The sequence below is a fragment of the Jaculus jaculus genome, chromosome 4, assembly GCF_020740685.1.
Source record: "Jaculus jaculus isolate mJacJac1 chromosome 4, mJacJac1.mat.Y.cur, whole genome shotgun sequence".
NCBI lineage: Eukaryota > Metazoa > Chordata > Mammalia > Rodentia > Dipodidae > Jaculus > Jaculus jaculus.
Genome location: NC_059105.1, coordinates 23,390,056 through 23,410,679, shown reverse-complemented (window position 1 = coordinate 23,410,679; position 20,624 = coordinate 23,390,056). Strand labels below are relative to the sequence as shown.

General features: G+C 49.7%; 1 protein-coding gene across 6 annotated transcripts in view; it reads left to right on the top strand.

The window, feature by feature from the left end:
* The window catches only part of Col6a3 (collagen type VI alpha 3 chain), an 83,370-nt gene that overhangs the window by 47,217 nt on the left and 15,529 nt on the right, over nucleotides 1–20,624 (top strand). For all 6 annotated transcript variants that reach the window (XM_045146925.1, XM_045146921.1, XM_045146919.1 and 3 more), the window contains 25 exons: nucleotides 237–315; nucleotides 1,725–1,870; nucleotides 2,798–2,890; nucleotides 3,358–3,411; nucleotides 4,245–4,316; nucleotides 4,984–5,010; nucleotides 5,121–5,165; nucleotides 5,273–5,326; nucleotides 6,298–6,360; nucleotides 6,975–7,040; nucleotides 7,480–7,533; nucleotides 9,785–9,820; nucleotides 10,160–10,222; nucleotides 10,761–10,823; nucleotides 12,036–12,098; nucleotides 13,381–13,443; nucleotides 14,462–14,512; nucleotides 14,647–14,682; nucleotides 15,132–15,194; nucleotides 16,156–16,218; nucleotides 17,760–17,792; nucleotides 17,874–17,910; nucleotides 18,020–18,031; nucleotides 18,120–18,613; nucleotides 20,311–20,407. In XM_045146925.1, coding sequence (XP_045002860.1) covers nucleotides 237–315; nucleotides 1,725–1,870; nucleotides 2,798–2,890; nucleotides 3,358–3,411; nucleotides 4,245–4,316; nucleotides 4,984–5,010; nucleotides 5,121–5,165; nucleotides 5,273–5,326; nucleotides 6,298–6,360; nucleotides 6,975–7,040; nucleotides 7,480–7,533; nucleotides 9,785–9,820; nucleotides 10,160–10,222; nucleotides 10,761–10,823; nucleotides 12,036–12,098; nucleotides 13,381–13,443; nucleotides 14,462–14,512; nucleotides 14,647–14,682; nucleotides 15,132–15,194; nucleotides 16,156–16,218; nucleotides 17,760–17,792; nucleotides 17,874–17,910; nucleotides 18,020–18,031; nucleotides 18,120–18,613; nucleotides 20,311–20,407 — 1,927 coding nt within the window. The remainder of the gene's footprint in view (nucleotides 1–236; nucleotides 316–1,724; nucleotides 1,871–2,797; nucleotides 2,891–3,357; nucleotides 3,412–4,244; nucleotides 4,317–4,983; nucleotides 5,011–5,120; nucleotides 5,166–5,272; nucleotides 5,327–6,297; nucleotides 6,361–6,974; nucleotides 7,041–7,479; nucleotides 7,534–9,784; nucleotides 9,821–10,159; nucleotides 10,223–10,760; nucleotides 10,824–12,035; nucleotides 12,099–13,380; nucleotides 13,444–14,461; nucleotides 14,513–14,646; nucleotides 14,683–15,131; nucleotides 15,195–16,155; nucleotides 16,219–17,759; nucleotides 17,793–17,873; nucleotides 17,911–18,019; nucleotides 18,032–18,119; nucleotides 18,614–20,310; nucleotides 20,408–20,624) is intronic.

Here is a 20,624-nt window from a genome sequence, read left to right as displayed (position 1 = left end):
TAAAAATTGTGTCACATAAACATGAGAAGATAAACATTTTATGTTGCAGTTGCTTGTGGGTTTTCTAAAAGTATACCAAACACTAAAACATATCTCTTTATTGTACATGTCCTTGGCCTTTAGTTTTCTAACTGTAAAATGATCCATTTGAGTGAGCCAGTGACCTCAGTTCCCTCCCGACCCTCCATGGCTGCTGTGCAGCCTGAGCTGGGCCCTGACTCCCCTTTTGCTTGCAGGTGGTTGTTCACTTCACTGATGGGGCCGATGGAGACCTGGCTGACTTACACAGAGCATCTGAGGAACTCCAGCAAGAAGGTAGATCCCAGGCTTCCCCAGCCTGAGCAATAACCCCGGGCCAGGAGGGCTTGCCCCTGTGCTGAGAGAAGGCTCTGTTAATGGAGTCCCAGTGTGGGCATCTGTCAGAGCTCTTCCCCCAGCATCCTGGCCCTGCTCTCTGTTTGGTATGGGTTGTGGGGTAGGCTCATGAGATGTCTTCTGAGCCACAGATAGCTTTATTTTGAGTCTGGCCCAGACAGACAACTTTGAAGACCCACTCACATGGCAGGACAGGAGTGGGATGGACGGACCAGCAGAAGAGAGGGTTCTGCTTTCAGTTTGTAGTTATCACAGCTCAGTGTGCAAATATGTACATCAATATAAAATCACACGCACCCATCATTCAAATTAATATACACACAACTAACATAAAACAAACCTCATAAGCACACTTGTCGAGTATATGATGGCTGGATAGGCATCTGTGTCTGTGGTCAGGTGTGCAGCTGCTCTGGAATGTGGTAGCAACAACTAGCAAAGAAAGTAGATGCCAACACCAGAGGGTCAAGAAGAATTTGTGGGAGCATGAGTTATCTAACCACATTCTATTTATCGGCTTATATTTTCCCAGCAGCAGAGGTGACACTGCTGTGACTTAATTTTTGGAGGTGTCATTACCTCAGTTCTTCCTGGGCATAGGCAAGTAGGGTCGGAGCTGATGAACCTGCTGTGATATAGTTCACAGATGTTGCTTCTTATGTCTAAAGGGATGTATGTTGGAAGTGACATCTACTCTGTGAATAACTTACTCAGAGTTTGCAATGCCAAAACTTCAGAGAAGATAATCAGTGCAATTAAACTTGTTTAGGGTAAAGCAAACGTTTATGCTGAGGCTTCTGTTTTCAAAGAAAGAAGGACTGGTCTGGAAAGGTTGCTCAGTGGTTTGCTTCTGAAGCTTGCCACCCTGGGTTGGCCAAGGTTCAATTCCCCAGTACCCTCGTAAAGCCAGATGTACAAAGTGGCGCATGTCTTTGGGGTTTGTAGCAGCAAGAGGCTCTGGTGAGCCATTTCGTACTCTCTCTCAGCTGTAGATAAATAAATTAAAAAGTTTTCTTTTTATTTTCAAGGTAGTATCTCACTCTGGCTCAGGCTGACCTGGAATGTACTATGTAGTCTCAGGGTGGCCTCAAACTCATGGTGATCCTCCTACCTCTGCCTCCCCAAAAAAAACTTTTTTAAGGCAGAGCTAGGGATATAACCTAGTGTAAGTAAGTGTGCTTGAGTGCATGAGGCACCGGGTTGGATTCCTAGCACCACTGATGACCATTCAGCACACCACGCCACACCATAGCCAAGTCAAGCTAAATCAAAGCAAACCCTAGTCAGGAAAAACAATGTCATTTCTCAAATGCCTAAGTGAAGCCCATTAAATGTTTCTGTCTTCGCAGGTGTCCGAGCCCTGATCCTGGTGGGCCTTGAACGAGTGGCCAACCTGGAGCGGCTGATGCACCTGGAGTTTGGGCGGGGGTTCATGTACGACAGACCCCTGAGGCTAAACTTGCTGGACTTGGATTATGAACTAGCAGAACAGTTTGTGGGTTTTTATTTAAAGTTTTTATAAACAAGCTAATTTAGACATAGTTTTTGACAGCTTAAGGCAATACAGCCAAATATGGCTTGGTGTTGAATGGGGGAGGGGGTGTCTGGGCAAGTAATTTAATACAGTTAATTCTTCCGGGACCTGCCTTATGGCCAGAACCTGTGAGGGTCCTGCACGTGGAGCTGGTGGGTAGCGAGAGCTGGAGGATGGGTCTGTGGGTGTGCTCACCATCGCAGTGCTTCCAAAGTCCCTCTGCTCCCTTCAGAAGCTACTACTTTGTTTAATGTCCTTTTGTTCATAAGATCCCTGAGAACACGAAAGCCTAAGACTAACCATGCAGACAGGAAACCGTAGTCACAGGATCCGTGTCTGTGATGAACCCAAGGACATACAGGAAAGAGGGCTGTGGAGAGCTCTCCAGTACAGGGCTTGCTGTGCAGGAAGTTTGACCCCCAGAACCCATGTGAAAAACAAGCTGGGTGTGGTGGTGCATACTGGTAACCCCAGGGCTGCAGAGGCAGAGATAGACTGACCTCGGGAGCTTGCTGGTCAGCCAGTCTAGACTAGTTAGCAAGTTCCAGACCAATGAGAGACCCTGTCTCAAAACAGGTGGATGTCCCTCATGTCTGTCATACTTGAGGAATGAAAACTGAGATTGCTTCCACATGCACATATACATGTGTGCATGTATACACAAACACATTATAGACAAGCTCTGTTGTATTTGGTTACTCTTTTCTGTTGCTGACTTCTCAACTTCCCAACTGTCCAGGACTGGGCCCTCGCCAAGGCCAGCCCTTGCGACAATGGCACCCAGTGACTTCTCACACATGCAGCAGACTGCAAGTGGTACCAGAGGGTGGATGGTTTTCTTGCTAGGCATTCTTGGTGTTTGATCCTTTTGTTTGTTTGTTTTGTTAGGACAACATTGCTGAGAAAGCTTGCTGTGGGGTTCCCTGCAAGTGCTCTGGAGAGAGAGGAGACCGCGGTCCCATTGGCAGCATTGGGCCAAAGGTACGGTGGCCATACTGTCTTCTCACACCTGAGGCCAGACTTCACAGTCTAGCATCACTTCAGCTGCAGGGAGGTGGGAGGGTAGGACCCTTGCCATGTTATCAGACCTGGGTTCCAAGTTGTCCATGAACTGTACTCCAAAGTCAAGTGTCTGCCACATTTCCCTCTTCTATGGAATGGGAGAATCTACCCTTTGACAGATAAATCCTTCATTTAATAAAACAATTTGGAAACCCATGTGCACCCACAACTGGCATCTTAACTGCAAGTCAGCAGGATTCTTAGCATTTGTCTCAAACCAGGCAATCTCCAGAATCTCTGAGAGATCTCCAACAGGAACAACAGTCACTGAATTAATAGTCACACTAAGCTTTAGCCCCCACTCTGCCTGAGGAAGGGCTGTGGATGTGCTCCTTGAAGAACAGACAACACAAGGTAACTGCTGAAATTCATGTGCTTTGTTTCAGGGTATCTCCGGGGAAGATGGCTACCGAGGCTACCCTGGTGATGAAGGTGGACCCGTAAGTAATGGTCAAGCGCTTACTGTTCCTGTCCTTCACAAGTGGGGCCCGAGCTGGGAAGCTCAAGGCATGTTCATATTTTGATGGATTTCTCATTGGGAGAAAAATGATTTCCTAACTTCCTTAACCATTTTCTTCTGATTTCTACACTATGCAAAATGCTGGGGTACTCTGAGTATGACATAAGTGTGAAGCACAGAGATTGGACTTGGTCTGATTCTAAGTGGGGGAGGACTAGGCAGAGGGCCCCCGAAATGGAGTGCCTAGTGCTTACCACAGATGTGAGCAGAAGCTGGGTGCAGCGGCCTCCCAACTCTTAAGAGACCAGTGCAGGAAGATGACAAGTTTGAGGCAGCCTGAGCTACATGGTAAGGCCCTACAAGTCTACAAAGCTTTGAGAACCTAGAATAAGGTCTAGCCTTGGGATGGGGGATAGCTAGGGCCCCTGGGCAAGTAGATGAGGCCTCCAGGCCACCAGCCTGGATGAGGATGTCAGAGCTGAGCTTAGTTCCATGGGCTAGCTGGAAACTGTGACTATGAAGAGAAGTGGTCAGGCAGATGGAGCCTCCATGGAGTCCAGCACCCGCCCATCGAGCACCAGGGCTGCCCCTCCTCAGCGTGCCAGGCTGCCCCAGGGCGATGTGGTGATCTTAGCATCCTCTCCCTCCATGGAAGTGGAGGCTCCCAGCAGGCCAGAGTCAGGCTGCTGAGGACCTCGGCATGGAAGCCAGGCCATAGGGAAGTCTGCTGCCTGCTAGTCTCCGTGAGGCACGGCCAGTGCAAACACAGGACAAGGAACTCCAGCTTACAAGGTGCTTTTGTTTCCCCGACAGGGCGAGAGAGGTCCACCTGGTGTGAACGGAACCCAAGGTTTTCAGGGCTGCCCGGGCCAGAGAGGAGTTAAGGTGAAGTATGGAGGGAGGGGTGCGGGCAGCTCTTGCGGGGACGGCAAACCCGGTCAAGTGCTCTGCAGCAGGAAGCTGTGGGCGAGGGCTTGTCCATTCTCAGTGCCAGCAGCTGGGGCCTCTCAGGCAGTGTGGCTCTCCCGTTGGGTGGCTCAGGAGTCCAGGGCACAGGCCGCAGTAAGAAAGGAGCCTGAGTGGAGAGATAGTTTTCTGTGGAAACTCGGAGCAGCCAGGGACGTGGCAGGGAGGCTGGACCAGGCCGCCAGGGTGGGGAGGGGCAGACTGGCCAGAGCGTGGGGATCCCCACGTGCTAAGGACCTTTCTCCTCTTGCTGCCATTAAGAGCGCTGAGAGAAGGTGCAGAAGGGAAAGCCCGCCTCACTGCAAAAAATAGTTGGCCTTTGACTTCTGAGCCTCTTTCCCTGGCTTTTGGAGTTACCTCTCCTTCCCAGGGAGCAAGACCACATGAGTGTTTAGCTTCAGGCGAATTTACTTTCTAACACTCCATGTGGTGGTGAGAGCCAGAGCCCAAGACATGCACCCCGAGTAGTGATCTTCAGACACTGGGCGTTAAGGGGGGGGGGGGACTGGGGCATCCCTTGGGTCTTCTGTCTCCAGGGACCAGCCATGGGTGAGAACTGATGTTTCCCTGCCCCTTTGCCTTCCAGGGCTCTCGAGGATTCCCAGGAGAGAAGGTATTCAAGCTCATTTCTGCCTTTTAAGCTGAAAAGCCCCCAGTGTTTTTCCTCTTCCCTGTTGCCAGCATAGCTTGCTACACTCACGGTCTGTCTTGTTCCCTACTCAGGGAGAACTGGGAGAAATCGGCTTGGATGGTCTGAATGGCGAAGATGTGAGTGACTTTATTTTCTAAGTTCCAACTGCTGATGCCACTAAAGTCTCAGCCACCCATGAGTGAATCTCGGGGAGCATTGTGACAGCCTCTCATTGTCTTTGCAGGGAGACAAGGGGTTACCTGGTTCCTCTGGAGAGAAGGGGAGTCCTGGGAGAAGGGTAGGTATGCCCCCACTGTACTGGTCACAGGAAGAGCATGGCACCTCCTCTAGGAACTAGTTAGTTTCTCTGCTCAGCCTTTCGTGTCCCCTTCGTCTGTGTCTAGGTCCCCTGTCAGCTTGGACATCCTTCGTGGTATTTCCTGGCTGGAGAGCATGTCCCGTAGGGTGGGAATTGGGTTTGTTCTGTCATAAATACATTCCCAGTGCCCAGCACTGAATGAGTTAGTGCCCAGTAAATATCTGTGCATTAGTCAAACACATCAGAAAACTTAGAAGGAATTTTCATCCAGGCTGGGAAGACGGCACTTGCTGCCCAACATGAGGACCTGAATTTGAATCTCTAGAAGCCACATAAATGCTGAGTGGGCTTGATGACGTGTCTGTGGTGCTAGAACTTGATAGGTCAGGACAGGGTCTCCCCGAGTGAGCTTGCTATCTAGATTAGCAGAATTGGCCAGCTGTGGGTTCAGGTAAAATAAAGAGGGGAGAGGGATCAGGGAAGACACCTGCTGTCAACCTATGGCGTCCACATGTGTGAGCGCATATGCATACGCCCATGCAAACATGTTACCTCATACACAAGTAACCAAATAAAAAAAAAGAAGAAAAGAAGTGACTTTTATCTTAATTAGCAAAGAGCAATCAATACATATTCTATTTAGGATTTTAATTGTTTAGGATTTATGAGTGGCAAAATGTGATTTTCATAGAAAAACAAAATGATAATGAGCAGTTTGGAGATCCACTGTTCAGCATGAGGACTATAGCAGTTTTTTACAGATAATGAGTTGACTTCAGCTGCCTGATCATGGAGGTAAAGGGCTGTGTGGAGCAGCGCGCACTTGCTTCCTTCACAATAGCCTCCAGCAGCGTTATCTGACCCTAAAATATTCACAATAAAGTTAGCCCAAGAAACCCAAACCCACCAGGACATCTTGTTTTTAACTCCCACCTATGCAATTTACTTAGGGTGACAAAGGACCCAAAGGAGAAAAAGGAGAAAGAGGAGACACTGGGATCCGAGGTGACCCGGTAAGGAACACTTCCTCGTAGCGATTTCAGACCCAAGCCTGGGAGGATGCTTATGGCAGAGATGAAAAGAAAACCTTAACTTCAAGCATCGCTGAAAACGTGCTCATAAAATATACGTTTTGTCCTTTCCTCACAATTCTGGGGGTTTCCAGGGATGCGCTTGTTGCTAGCTATGAAGGGCTGGTACTAGTAGGTGTCCTGGGACGAAGACATGAGGCGTTTTTCTATTACAATCTCAGGACACTTTCAGCTCACTACACTCTCCTTGTTTCATGGCTCTGTAAGCCCTTTAAGCCAAGCCACTGCTGGCTCTCCCTACCTCTGTGATGGAGGATGGCGAGAGTCAGGCCAAAAGTATCCATCCTCCTTCCTGGGGAAAGATCAGTCCACCCCATTGGGTTAGAGGGGCTGAGGACATGGCTAGGCTTGTCAGCCAAAATGGTTGGGTCAGATGGGTGTTAGCTGGATGGGATGTGGCCTAAAGAACCATCCTTTGACGTCTTACCTCAGGTTGTCACCAGTAGGCTGTCACGAGTATTTTTTGCGGCAGTGGCTCCAATAGCAGTGGCTTTCCTTGCTCCTGTGGCTCATTCCCTGACTCATGTTGTTTTCAGGGTGACTCGGGACGGGACAGCCAGCAGAGAGGACCCAAAGGAGAGACTGGTGACCTCGGCCCCATGGTACAGTGCTCCATGCTCATAGACTACTCTTAGGGTCAGGGCTGAAAAGTGACTGATGTTCAGGGCCCATCAGCAGCTGCAGCCACAGTGAATGTGGCCCTGAATGCTGCAGGGCCCTGAGAGAGGGAGAGGGAGAGGGCAGCATGGTCTCCGCGTGGCTAGCTCCTGTGTTCCTGGGATGGAGATCTTGGGGAGGGGACAAAGCAATACTCCCCAAGTGGGGCTGCTTCTGGGCAGAGTCTATGTCCCCTCAGATATGTGAAGGGTGCTGGTGAAGCCAAAGGCTTGTGAGGGTGGCACTGAACCTAAACCTGATGCATTCTACACGTGCCTGGAGACACCAGTCTCCAGTAGCAGATCCCTACTCTGGGAATGGACCCCATCCCCTGGTGTCTTGGACCATACTCCAAGAATCTCATGCCAGTTTCCCCCACACCAGGGTCTTCCAGGCAGAGATGGTGTACCAGGAAGGCCTGGGGAGACTGGGAAAGATGTGAGTACTGCACCCGAGGTGCTGGGCTCGGTGGGGAAGCTGGATGCGCACGTCTGCTTGGTCCACTCCTGCCGGGTGCAGAGCTCCTGAGCAGCTAGTCACTGGGGGAACTTGGAGCGACTCTGAAACCACCTGACTTACTCTACTCTGAACTAATAGAATGCTCGAGAGGGAGATTTATAATGCATAAGTGTTCTAGGGGGTCTAGGGGTACAGTTCTATCACTGGACTATACTCCCACCCAATTTATTTTATACACAGTTCTGGAGGCTTCTAGGATGTTGAAGAGAATGACATACGTATCTAGGGAGGGCCTCCACACTCCAACATCCCATGACAGAAGGCAGAAGGGCAAGATTATGAATGGCTACCCAAACTGCTACATGTAGAAAATGTTATTTTTATAACTTACCATATTCCATATCTTCTCTCACTAAGTCCTAGTCCTTTCCTTCATATAATACACCAGATACTCAAATACTTAAAAATTATATATTTTGCTATTTTTAAATATTTGGCCAGTGTATATCTCATTCACTGAGTATTTTAAAAAATCAAACAGAAATAGAAATACTGTCTAGAATAAGGGGCAAAGAAGGTTGAAGATTGTGTATCTGTTGTTTCTATAAGTGTGTGTGTGTGTGTGTGTGTGTGTGTTACTGACTCATAACCAGGTGTAGTTTGTTTTGGCAGTTCACATTGTGTAATTGTGTCTTCAAGACACTTCGGGAATGCATGTGGCAGGGTAGTTCATTGCATGCCCGGCCTTGCAGTCTTGTTGAGGAAATGCTTAATGCAGAGTGACCGCTGTGGCCTTTATGAAGACATTGGAAAGCTCCCAGAGCTGAGGTGCGCAGAGAGCAGGGCTCTGACCGCTGGGAGAAGAAAGCCCTGCTCAGGGCAACAGTGGCCTGGGTCTCATGATCTTCGGGAGGAGTTCAGGGAGCTGGTGGGTTCCTAGCACAGGTCTCTGCTCAGAACTACCCAGAGCAGGGGAGCTACATATGGGCACTGGGCAGTGGAGAAGGCGCTGCCAGCTGCCAGGCCCAGCAGCTGGTGGTCAGAGGGCGTTGCAAGATGAAGGCTTTCCAGAAGAGTGATTCCCATACTTAGCTGGCCAGGTAAGGGCTGTACCATACTTCTCAGTTAATAAGAAAACAGTTTAAGAATGCCATCTTAAAAGGCTTGGCCATTTGTGTAGAGCTGTTGAGTTATCCAATGAAAAGGAACAGAGAGAGTTCCAGTTGTTGCAATGAGCTCAGTCAGAACCTGGCTCTATGAGATGACTTACGTAAGCAAGAATCTTGGGATGGAGTCTGGAGCACTCAGTTTAGTGGCTTGCTAAAGGGGCAGGAGATAGAACACAATAATACATTTGCAGCAAGATAAGGACTGACAAGAGATACCTCCTGTCCCTTCCCTGAGGACCCTGCAGGGCCACACTGATGAGGTCACCCCTCTGGGTCTCTGTAGGCTGCCACTTGCCGATAATACTATGAGTGTGATAGAACTCTACGCTGTCACTTTGGGAGGAGCTGGGCCAAATTACTGCACTGTGAAGGATGATGGGAGTGGTGCTCAAGCTTGTCCATGGAAGGCAGCTGGCACTGCACCGGCTGGATGGTTTTGGTCATGGAGAACATGGCTCCCAGGTTGACCAGCGGTGCATGGATGCTGCAACAGAGCCAGTATGCCCAGGCTCTCACACACCAGCCCCTGGTCTTGCAGAGACAACCCAACTCTCAACTTGAGCAGCTATGAGGTTGTAATTCATGGGTGGAAATTATTCTGAGCCTGTGTGCTTGAGTTGAGAGTCGCCTCTGGAGCACCTGGGAAGGGGCTGCCAAGACACAAGCTGACGCTCAGGCTCATGTGTCACTGCGGTTGCTTTGGCTGTATGTGGCCAGGAGAGTTTGAGAACATTTTCCAGCGCTGCTCTCTGCAGGGAGCAGTGGGCAGTTCACATTCCGGCTGCACATTCCTCTCTGGTAATTGGCGTGGATGCTGCAGCCAGAAGTCATTATTTTCCTTGGCGGGTCCAAAGTCATTCTCAAGCTTCCACTGGAGTTATTCGCAGGAGCAGCATTGAAGCAAGACTTGCCTGAGATGGCGAGAGGAAGAGTGTGTGGTGTGAGCGTCCCAGGGCTGCCTAGGTTCAGGGGTGGGTTTCTCACACAGCGGGTGTCAGCAATGGATGATTTTGGCTCAGCATCCCCATCCCCCTCTCACAATTATGTGACTTCTTCCACAGGGTGGTTTTGGCCGAAGGGGACCAGCAGGAGCTAAGGTGAGCTTTCGGGTTAGCATGTCTCTTGTCCTGTGTAGCTCTCTCCACGTTGTGTCCACATATCTGGTCCTCTCACCTGTGCCATAGGGCTTTAGGTCTAAAATATCCCTATTTACACCTATCTCCCAGCACAGGTGAGGCAAGTGTGAGAAACAGTTGTGCGGGTCAGAGGCAGGTACCCTGTGTGCATTGTCTTGTCTTTGTTGAATTCGCCACCTGTTACTGGGGAGGACCGTGTTTGCCTGGTCGTTTCTCCAGCTCATCACAGACTATGAAACAAAGAGCTGATGTTGGTGTAAAGCATCCTGACTCCTTTCTGCTTCTTTTCCCATCTCAAAGGGCAACAGGGGTGGTCCTGGGCAGCCTGGCTTCGAAGGAGAGCAGGGGACCAGAGGTGCCCAGGTCAGTACACCTGTCTTCTGCGTGCCTTGATATTTCCCCACAGGTCCTAATGTTTTAACTTGAGGTGATGGTCACACACCACAGAATCAGCTCTTTCAGTGGCAACAGTTAGGTAGCATGCAGTGTTTCCCTAATGTTGCAATGGTTTTAAAACATGTTTATTAACCCCAAAGGAGACGTTGTACAGTTCTTATCACCTTCCACCCAAGCCCCTGACCACCACTAATCTGCCTGTTTTGTCTGACTGCCCAATGTAGACATTCCCCATCAGTGGCATCACTGACTAGATGGATTTTCACGCTTGGCTTCTCTCACTTAGCATGGTTTTTAAAGCCTCCCATGCTGTAGCGTGTCAGAATTTCATTCTGTTCATGGCTGACTAACAGTCCACTGTGTAGATACAGAATATCTACCCATTCATCAGCTGGTAGGTGTTTGGATGATCTCTGCTTGGCTGCTATGCACAGATCTCATTCAGGATCCCTCATGGAATTGACTCCATAGTAATTACCCATAACCACAACCTTTTGCTCTTCAGGGCCCACCTGGTCCCACTGGTCCTCCAGGCCTGATTGGAGAACAAGGCATTGCTGGACCTCGGGTAAGTCCATCTCAGTGTGACCCTTTCTTTACCTAGACATCATTGGGTGTCTGTCCACACAAGCTGGGCTTTCTTGGAGGATGTACTGTGGGCAAATGGGCACTGAACCCACCTTGGTTCTTCTGGTGACTTGCTGCTTCATCCCAAGGGACTAAGAGACCCCACTTCTCAGTGTTCCAGTGGCTTCAGAATCCCAGTCTGGGAAGGATGTGCCTCATCCCAGAAGCATTAGGAAGGACCTGTAATAAATCTAGTTACTAAAATTCTTCAGTTATGCAGATTGCTTCATTGTGAGCCTCTGGCGATAGCCTAGGCTAGCCAGGGATGGCCCCTAACTTTACATAGAGTCTCTCATTCTCAAGTTCAACACAGGAGGTGTTCCTCAAGTAAGCCCTGACCTCAGTCATCAGCATGGATATCAGCTACTGGCCACGAGGGAGCAAAACATGTCCCTGTGGTTGGGTTGGGATCAGGCACAGGGAATTATCTATCCTGGGTCCAATATGGAGGGAGCTATCATGCCAGTTGTTATAGAAACTTACTCTGACCAGCAACCTGGTAATGGAAATGCACAAGAGGGTATCACGGGGAGGCTGGTGGGAGCTCGCAGGGCTGCTGCTTGCTCAGAAAGATGGCCTCTAGCTCAAGAGCTGGTAAATGCCTTCATTTAAAGCTTTTGCATTTGTTTTACATCACTAGCAGAGAATTTAAAATGGTATAAATGCAAAATTATTAAAATTGTCAATAAACAAGCCTAGAGACATGACTTGTCCTGCCCTCCGTATTAGGGACATTTCTGAGGTGTTCAGGCTTGCCCCATATTGAGCTGCCTTCATGTGATGATTTATTTGTTCACTTGGCAGTCGTTCATGTGCCTGCATATGTCAGCTGCTCATTTAGGGGAAACAAAGTCACATGAGGTCAATGGCATGCCTAGTTCAGAGCCTAGCATGTGGTACTGACAGCTAAAATATATATATTGTTTGGTGGAAACTGAGGGAGAGCCCATGCTTGAAGTTTGTAAAACCATTTCTATGCAGTGTGTACTTGCATTGGGTGCACAAAGTGCAACATGGGGTGTCCAGATTTGTAGGTAATGTGGATCATCTGCCCCTGAGGTCTGTGACTTCCCCACAGGGGAGAGACTGAATTCAGACACCCTAGGCCTGGGTAGCTGAAGACTTCATCCACACCTGTCACCTTGCCTTGCAGGGAAATGGAGGACCTGCTGGAGCTCCCGGAGAACGTGGCAGAACCGGTCCCTTGGGGAGAAAGGTTTGTCTGGAGAACAGGGGCCAGTCACACAGGTCCACTCAACATCACTTGTCCTACTGTCCACTGGCTTAGTTTGCATGTCCCTTTCCTGCTCCTGTTGGTCCAACTCATCTTCCCTGGGGGCAGCACCCAGGGCCACTGGCATTGTCCCATTCAAACCCTTCCATCAGTGGTGAGGTACATGATCTATTCTTGCCACAGCACATGTGGATACCACAGTGTCGTCTGCCCTGGGCAGCTGTCAGAGCTCTGCTGAGTTGCAGCATTGTGCAGAACACATGGTCTTTAACTGCAGGCCATGGCCATGTAATGAGAGCACCCGAGACCCAGAACGCACACCTGGGGATAATAGTTTGTGGCATGCAAGCTGGGCCTGCTTCCATCAGCCTCATGGAAGTCAGCTTTACACAGCGAGTGTGTAATGGGCATTTTTCCAGATAGGGAAACATGTCTACAATGTGCTCTTGTGGCATTGGGTTCCACTGCTGACGTCTGACACTTCCTGCCACTGATCTCCACTGTCTTTCTGCCTCTTTCCCATCAGCCTGGCCCCAGGCCATGGCAGTTACAAACACCAATCTCCCAGGATTCTCTCCAGAGCCCACACATAAATGTTAAAGGAGGGTTATGGGCTGGAGAGATGGCTTAGTGGTGAAGCGCTTGCCTGTGAAACCTAAGGACCCTTGTTTGAGGCTTGATTCCCCAGGATCCATGTTAGCCAGATGTACAAGGTGGTGCATGCATCTGTAGTTCATTTGCAGTGGATGGAGGCCATGGAGTGCTCATTCTTTCTCTCTATCTGCCTCTTCCTCTCTGTGTCTATTGCTCTCAAATAAATAAATAAAAATAAACAAAAAATAAAATAAAGTTGTGTTGACAGTTGTGGTGGCTCCTGCCTGCCATCTTAGCACTTGAGAACCTGAGGCAGGAGAATTGCTGCAAGCTCAAGACCAGTCCAGGCTGCAGAGTGAAACTCAAGAGGTCAGCCTGGACCTACATAGCAAGATCCTGTCTCAAAAAATTACATTCACTCCAGTGACTACTGTTCTCCTATCATGAGATTTACCAAAGTTGAGTTTCCTTGTGTGAGTGAGACAAACAGTATGTGCCTTTCTGTGCCTGGTTTATTGGAATAAAAATTACAGCATGGAGACCTAACAGGTGCAGTGGGGAGTCCCCACTCCTCCAACCTCCAATATCACAAGAGCAAGACAGTGGGGCTTGGTCCCTGTGAACCAGAAAACCTGATACCCTTTCCACCTTTGCTTCCTGCTATGTCTAGGGCGAGCCAGGAGAGCCCGGGCCAAAGGGAGGAGTCGGGAACCGCGGACCCCGTGGGGAGACGGTAAGGCTGCTCAGGGCCTTGCTTGGCTGCGCTAGAAGGTTCAGAAGCCAGGGCTGGTCTTCCTAACGGCACGAGATGCTTGCACTCTGTGACTTGCATTATAATGGAAAATGGTAAAATCTGCTCCTATAAATAGCCAGTGAGTTTCAAAATGAGTTATTTCACTGGCAGAATGAGGGAGTTCATTTCCTGGAAGTGAATGTGGGTGTCACTGAAGCTTGAAGCACCTTCGTGTTGTGCACATGACAGAAGTTTTTCTGCAAAGAAGCATGCGTCCTTGTGTTAAAGTGCAATTGGATTCCATAAGGTCTCAATGCAGGTGGAAACAATTTGTCTTCCATGAGTCATCCTAGGAAACGATACTATTATTGAAACAGCTCACTTTGGGTAATGTTATTTAAGACTACTTCAGCCAACCGCAAGCAGCACATTTGCAACCCACATTACTATTAGGAGAAAGGAATCTCTCTAGTCCTCTGGGATTTTTTTCTGAAGTTGCTACTCCTGGAGACTATAAAGGGATCAGCCCCCCAGCCTATTACAATCACCAAGCTTTAAAATATCAATACATATTTCCAATACAATTTGTCTTCTTCTTTGGGGATATGGTATCCATTCTGAATGTCCCATGTGAGCGTGGTGGGATCAGGTCTGAGCATGCTGGGTGGGTGTTTGAGAGGAGGCTATCTGAAGAGGATGCTATGCCAGAAAAGGAAGAGTTTGGGGACAGGGATGTGTGACTTGAGTAGCAAAGACTCAGGTGGCCTGAGAGGTCAGGACAGTGTCCTGATTTAGAATAGACTCACAGGATGACTCAAGAACACATGGAATCCAGAACGTCTAGAAACCTTGTTTACCTCTGGAGGGTGGCACAGGACTCGTAAACTTTCCTCTCTTGTACCTTTCACTGGAAACATTTCAGATATTTGCCTGCTGCTGAGGGTAACAATAGAGTGGCGTGGCAGCTGTTGGGTACCAGATACGGTGGCTTCAGTAACATTCTCTTTGCTGGTCTTAGGGAGATGATGGGCGAGATGGAGTTGGCAGTGAAGGACGCAGAGGCAAAAAAGTACGTACCCGTGGAAGCTTTTGGAAGAGCCCCTGTTGTTGGGGGATTCCAAAGACAACTTGCATCAAAATCAACTTATTTTAGATGAGTTGAAATTGAGACCCAAGCCTGACTCACTTATTTCTCTTTTACAGGGAGAAAGAGGATTCCCTGGGTACCCGGGACCAAAGGTAAACACCTCTGGGGGATGATGTGTCACCACTGTTTCTGGTCCAGTCTGGGGTCCCTGTGAACTGAAATCAGAATGTCTTGGCTTTAGTCTTGGGCTAGCCACTTACTAACAGGCTGTCCTGGGAAAGTTCCAGCCCTCCCAGGTGCTCCTTCTGGATGGAGCTGACAATGTCCACTGGTCATAAGGTTAAATGAGTAGGGCTGCAGTGAAAGACCTTTGTAGGCTGTAGGATGTTGAAACCCACCTGACAGTATTGTCATGATGAAACAAACCTGTGCTGTCTGCAAGTGGCATTAATACATTAGAACCTTTTGTAGAAGTGAGTCTGTTAACCAGTGTGGCTACCCTAGAAAGTATGTCTAAGACACCCCACTGGGGTTCTGTCCTAGGGACCCCAGAAGGGCCTTCTGATCTATAGCTTGGTATGCTACTTGATTCTCTTCCCAGGGCACCCCTGGTGAGCCTGGGACAGACGGACCTCCAGGACCTAAAGGTGTTAGAGGCCGAAGGGTAAGTTGGCCTGTGCCTTAGTGCAGGAGGGCTGGGAGGTCCAAGGCAGAGTCATGGAAACGCCCTCCTTCCCTTCCGCCTGCCCAGTGGCAGCATGGGGTGTAGAAAGGGAACCTTGAACCTCCAGCCAGTGCCTCACAGCCCACGGTGGTTGTGGTCTGAGCTGCCCTCCTCCAGCTATGGCCCCTTGTGGGAAGGCCCTGGAAGTCCCCTCTGCTGGCATGTCTCAAGGGTTACTAGCCTATGGGTTTATCCCAGCATGGTGCCAGGGAGGCTCAGGTCCCAGGTGGGGTGGTGTCAGGAGCCTGTACAGTTCCATCTGGCCAAGGTCACCTGAACAGTGTGGCAGCAGGTTTAATGAGGTGTGTGGTCTGCTTATGAGGGTGACAGCAACACAGGAGAGCCGGGCCTGGGCCACGAGCTCCTTGTGCACTGGCCAATGAGACCCTCTTCCTTTTACCACTCGGCTCTGGATTTTTCACTTCAGTGTTCAAATAGTTCTCTTTCATTTACCCTCCAAAGATTGTCCTGGGTCTCAAATTAAATTGTGATGCAGAAAGAGGTAAATGTTACTAACAGTTGTTTTTAGCCTGAGATATGGTTCATAACTATAAATATCTTTGTATTGTGAGTGAAGGCAGGCTGGGTCATTTACTAGTGAAGGTAGGGTTTTGGAGCACTGGACTGGTAAGGTACACAAACAGTTACCTAATTCATTGTCCATTCCTGCTTGTCCTGGGCCTCTGCAGAGGATGTTATCCACGGTTCAGGGCAAGTATCCCACATACCTAGGCCAGCCAGAGTGCATAGTGTGTGAGATGCTTTGAAGTTTTGAAAGAGTCATTTGTCCTTGTACCTGGGTTTTGGAAGATTCTGATGGTGGGGGAGGTTGGAATGGAGCCACTTTACTGCTTTTTCCAAGTGTAGGAGCTGAGAATGTCCCATTTTCTGCTCTGTCTAGGGAAACTCAGGACCTCCGGGGATAGTTGGACAGAAAGGAGACCCTGGCTACCCAGGGCCATCTGTAAGTACCTGTTGGTTCCAAGCTAGTTCCTGGGGGCAAGAAAAGGGGCTAGGTGCCTTGCCCTTGACTTCTGACAACAACCACCAACTCCTTCCCTCAAAAGAGAAAAGGCTTACCATGCTTCTGTTGTTATTTGTTTATTAACCCCTTGACTTCTGTTGTTATAATGAAGAAAAGCACTTGTGAGCTTAGAGGTGACAAGAAGCTTTGAGAAATGTGTTATGGAGACTAGGAATATAGCTCAGGGACAGAACGTGTGCTTGTCCTAAGGTACTGTGAACCCCAGCACCATAAAAGAGGCTGACAGACAGAAAATAAGTTCACGCTCACGTGTGTGTGTGTGTGTGTGTGTGTGTGTGTGCGCGCGCGCGCACATGTGTATGTGTGTTACTGTGAATTGAACCCAAAGCAAGCACTCTACCATTAAGCCAACCAACACGTAAGTGGCACTCTGTAGTTTAGGGCATATCATCATTTGTCTTTATAATTCCTGATACCAGTTTGTGTAGAGCAGAAATCACAGGAAGCAATTTCGATACTCCTTGCTTGTACCTTATGGAAGTAGCACAAATAGGTTAGATCTGGGCTTGGGGAATGTTTCTTTGGACCTATGAAACCCCCAAGGATTCATGGTTTAATCCCAGTGGTCATACCTTCACAGGGCCAGAAGGGCTCTTATCACTAGCATGGTTTCCCTATTTGGCTCTGTTCCCTACTGGAATCTATGAGGTTAGAGGAAGGATGAGCAAGACAACCTAGGATTTGGACAAGCACTCCCAGAGCAAAATGCAAGGGCTTGGGCTGACCGATGCAGGGGAAGAGAAAGCCAGGCCGGCGCGTACGATTTCTCCCGTCCAGTGGGCGGCACAATGGGCACTGTAGATGACCAGGCAGGAGAAGCAGTTTCAGGGAGAGATGGATAAGGGGGTAGTGTAAGACATGTAACGTGATTGCTTGACCATCCAGTTGGCAAGGAATCAGGACAAAATGCCGAGGGCAGTGTGAGTCTATCCTTAGAGCCCAGAGAGGAGAATTCTGCAGAGATGAGCTGTTTTGACATGGAGGGGACAGAGGCACAGTTCCTCACCATTGCTTCACTGGGGGACAGGCTGTACAAAGCACGCATGGCTTGAGGAAGCTTTCTTCTGAGGACAAGCTGTGCTTAAACTCAGGGACAATATGTGATGTGATTTGCATCAGTGGGTGATAAGGGTTAAAAACCAGCTCACCTTCAGAGCAAACGTTACTCCCCAAGTCGCCCAGCCACACCGTGCGTGCATGTGTATACATGGCCTCATGTGTGTGCAGGTGGACATTGTGTGTGGAGGCCAGAGGACAACCTTGGGTGCTGTTCCATAGGTGCCATCCACTTCTTGGAGACAGGGTCTCTCACTGGCCAGGAACTCACCAAGTAGGGTAGATAGGCTGGCCCGTGAACCCCGGGGTCCTCGGGTCTGCTTTCTCAGAGTCCTCCTCCCCTGTAAGTGCCATGCAGCGCACACTTGCAGCACCTCTCAGCCTTCCTTTGCTTGGTTTCACAGGGTCACAAAGGCAACCGAGGCGACTCCGTGGATGTAAGTAGCTTGTGTCCCCTGCAAGCCATTGCTCGTCTGCCTTGTCTGCGCTTCTTAATACTCTGCCATTTTCTTTGACAGCAATGCGCGCTCATCCAGAACATCAAAGACAAATGCCGTAAGTACATGAGTTCCCGTAGCAGTGCGTCTGCGGCACGTTGTCTCTTTGATTTACAGTTCTCATGTGGCAAACCTGCCTTTCACACTTCTCTTTGCTTCCTTTACAGCCTGCTGCTATGGTAAGTGGTTTGTTGGTGTGACTTTCTTCTGATGAGATGAAGATCCTTGTAGTGAGTAAAGCTTTTCTCTGAATCCCCTTCTCTCCAGGGCCCCTGGAGTGCCCAGTTTTCCCCACAGAGCTCGCTTTTGCCTTGGATACCTCCGAGGGGGTCACACAGGACACCTTTAGCCGGATGCGTGATGTGCTTCTACAGATCGTGGGCGACTTGACCATTGCTGAGAGCAACTGTCCAAGGGGAGCCCGGGTGGCTGTGGTCACCTACAACAACGAGGTGACCACGGAGATCCGTTTTGCTGACTCCAGGAAGAAGTCTGCTCTCATGGACAGTATCCGGAACCTCCAGGTGGCTCTGACATCCAAACAGCAGAGTTTAGAGACCGCTATGTCCTTTGTGGCTAGGAACACGTTCAAGCGTGTTAGGAATGGCTTCCTGATGAGAAAAGTGGCTATTTTCTTCAGCAATAAGCCCACGAGAGCGTCCCCTGAGCTGCGCGAGGCTGTTCTCAAGCTTTGGGATGCGGGGATCACACCCTTGTTCCTCACAAGCCAGGAGGACCGGCAGCTCATCAATGCCTTACAGGTCAGGGCTCTGGGCTCTGGGCTCTGGGATGTGGTGGCCCTGGTAGCTCTTGTCCCTGAGAAGGCTCTTAGATACATTGCAACTATGTGATGGGTTCATGACCCACAGCTTCTGTAAGGCCCTTGTGGGGCCGGGCTGGCTGAGGCCTCCTGTGAAGTTTCTGGGGAAGCCCATGCATCAGCGGCCAGATGCTCATAACTTATTTTGGTTCTGCCTCTCGTGCTGACCGCCATGGCCAGAGGGGGGGCAGCTTTGTCTTGGAGGCCAAGTTGAGGCTGTAGTGTGGGTGGACTCTGTCTTCCGTGGGGTGGGGTGTACGGGTGGGCTTTCTTCCTGAGGACGTGGAAGTTCGGAGAAGTTCTGGCTCCTCCTCAGATGGCTCAGTCTGTACTCCTGACCTATAATAGGTTAGTGAGCTCTTTGCACCATCAGCCCCGTCTCGTGTGCAAGATGAGGAACTCAGGTGATGAGGAGCCCCCGGGCCACTGGCCTCTGAAGTGGACACAGCCCTTCACCATACTCTGCATCCAAACAACCCTGGCCGGCTGTGGGGGCTTGTAGCCTCTCAGTGATGTCCCCAAATGAGTGATCCCATTGTTCCCAATGTGCACCATTAAGCAAACTTGGCTTCTGCCACGTTCTCAGTCCAGCCAGTGGAGAAGACCCACACCCTCCTCCCCACACTCTCCATCCTCCCCACACCCTTCCCTCAATTCCCCCCACTCTTCCCCACACCCTCCTCCCACACCCTTCCCCCAACTCTTCTCCACAAACTCTTCCCCACCCTCTCCTTTCCCACTCTTCCCCACACCTTCCTCCCTTCCTTGCTTCACTTGTTCAGTTGTTGAGTTGTTGCAATTGACCAATTACGGCTTATTCAGAACCACTTCTGGTGGCCCTCTCCAGGACACATGGACATTGGGCAGGCGACCCAGGCTGGAGTTGGGGCTCCTTAGCTTTTGTTCTCATTCCTCTGCTCAAAGACATGCCACCTAACCTCTCTGTGTCTTGATTTCTCTCCTGTAAGGAGAAGAGACAGAAAGAGTCTCCGGCGTCTTTCTCCCAGAATTGGGTTCTGTACCAGCTACTTACACATCCCCTAGGTGTTTATTCTGACCAACTACAGGCCAGTCTGAGGACAGAACAGGGGGACTAGGAGTCCGGCGTTAAGCTTAGGCTACTGGCCATCTGCTTTAGTGAGGGGCCTTCCTATGAGTCCCTCTTTGTGTGGGCACAGTGACCCCTGAGCCCACGGCGACTCTTCACAACATGGCTGCAAGGTCAACCGTGGATTCACTTGCTCCAAGTCAGCCACGCATCCAGTGGATCGAGGCAGATTGTGTGCCGGCCACTGTGACAGGGCTGCCTATTGCCATCTAGAGTGGCTTCCTCGTGGCCTTGCCACTGCTTAAACCTGAGAGGAATGGCTGAGGCTTGCCTTGAGTAGCTGCTGCTACTGACTTTACAAATACCCCACTCTTTTAGCTCCATTTGTTTGCTAGAGGATGCACCAGGCTCTTTACTTATACTATCTAATTTAATTATCCAAATATTTCAAACCCCACTGAGAATGCACTGAGCCATGGGGAAGCTTATCTTATTGATGTGACTTTGTCCTTCGATGCACATTTTTTTATATCAAATATCTCTTCCTCGTACATGCTCCCATCCCAAGCATCTCCCTTTATTTAAACCAGATCAATAACACAGCAGTGGGGCATGCTCTCGTCCTGCCTGCTAGGAGAGACCTCACAGACTTCCTGAAGAATGTCCTCACCTGCCACGTCTGCTTGGGTAAGGTGCTTCTCTGGGCATGGGGGGCACAGGGTTCTGTCCAGCTGAAGCTGCAAAAGGCAACATCCAGAGGGACATTTGAATGACGAGCTCTGGCCTGCTTAATGAGCTTGAGCTAAATTAAGGCTCATGTAAGGGCTTGCATTTACTAGTATAAAGACTGTGTAAGGAGCTTCCTACTTAAAGTGTCCCCCCATCCAACAGAGCTTTTCTTCTA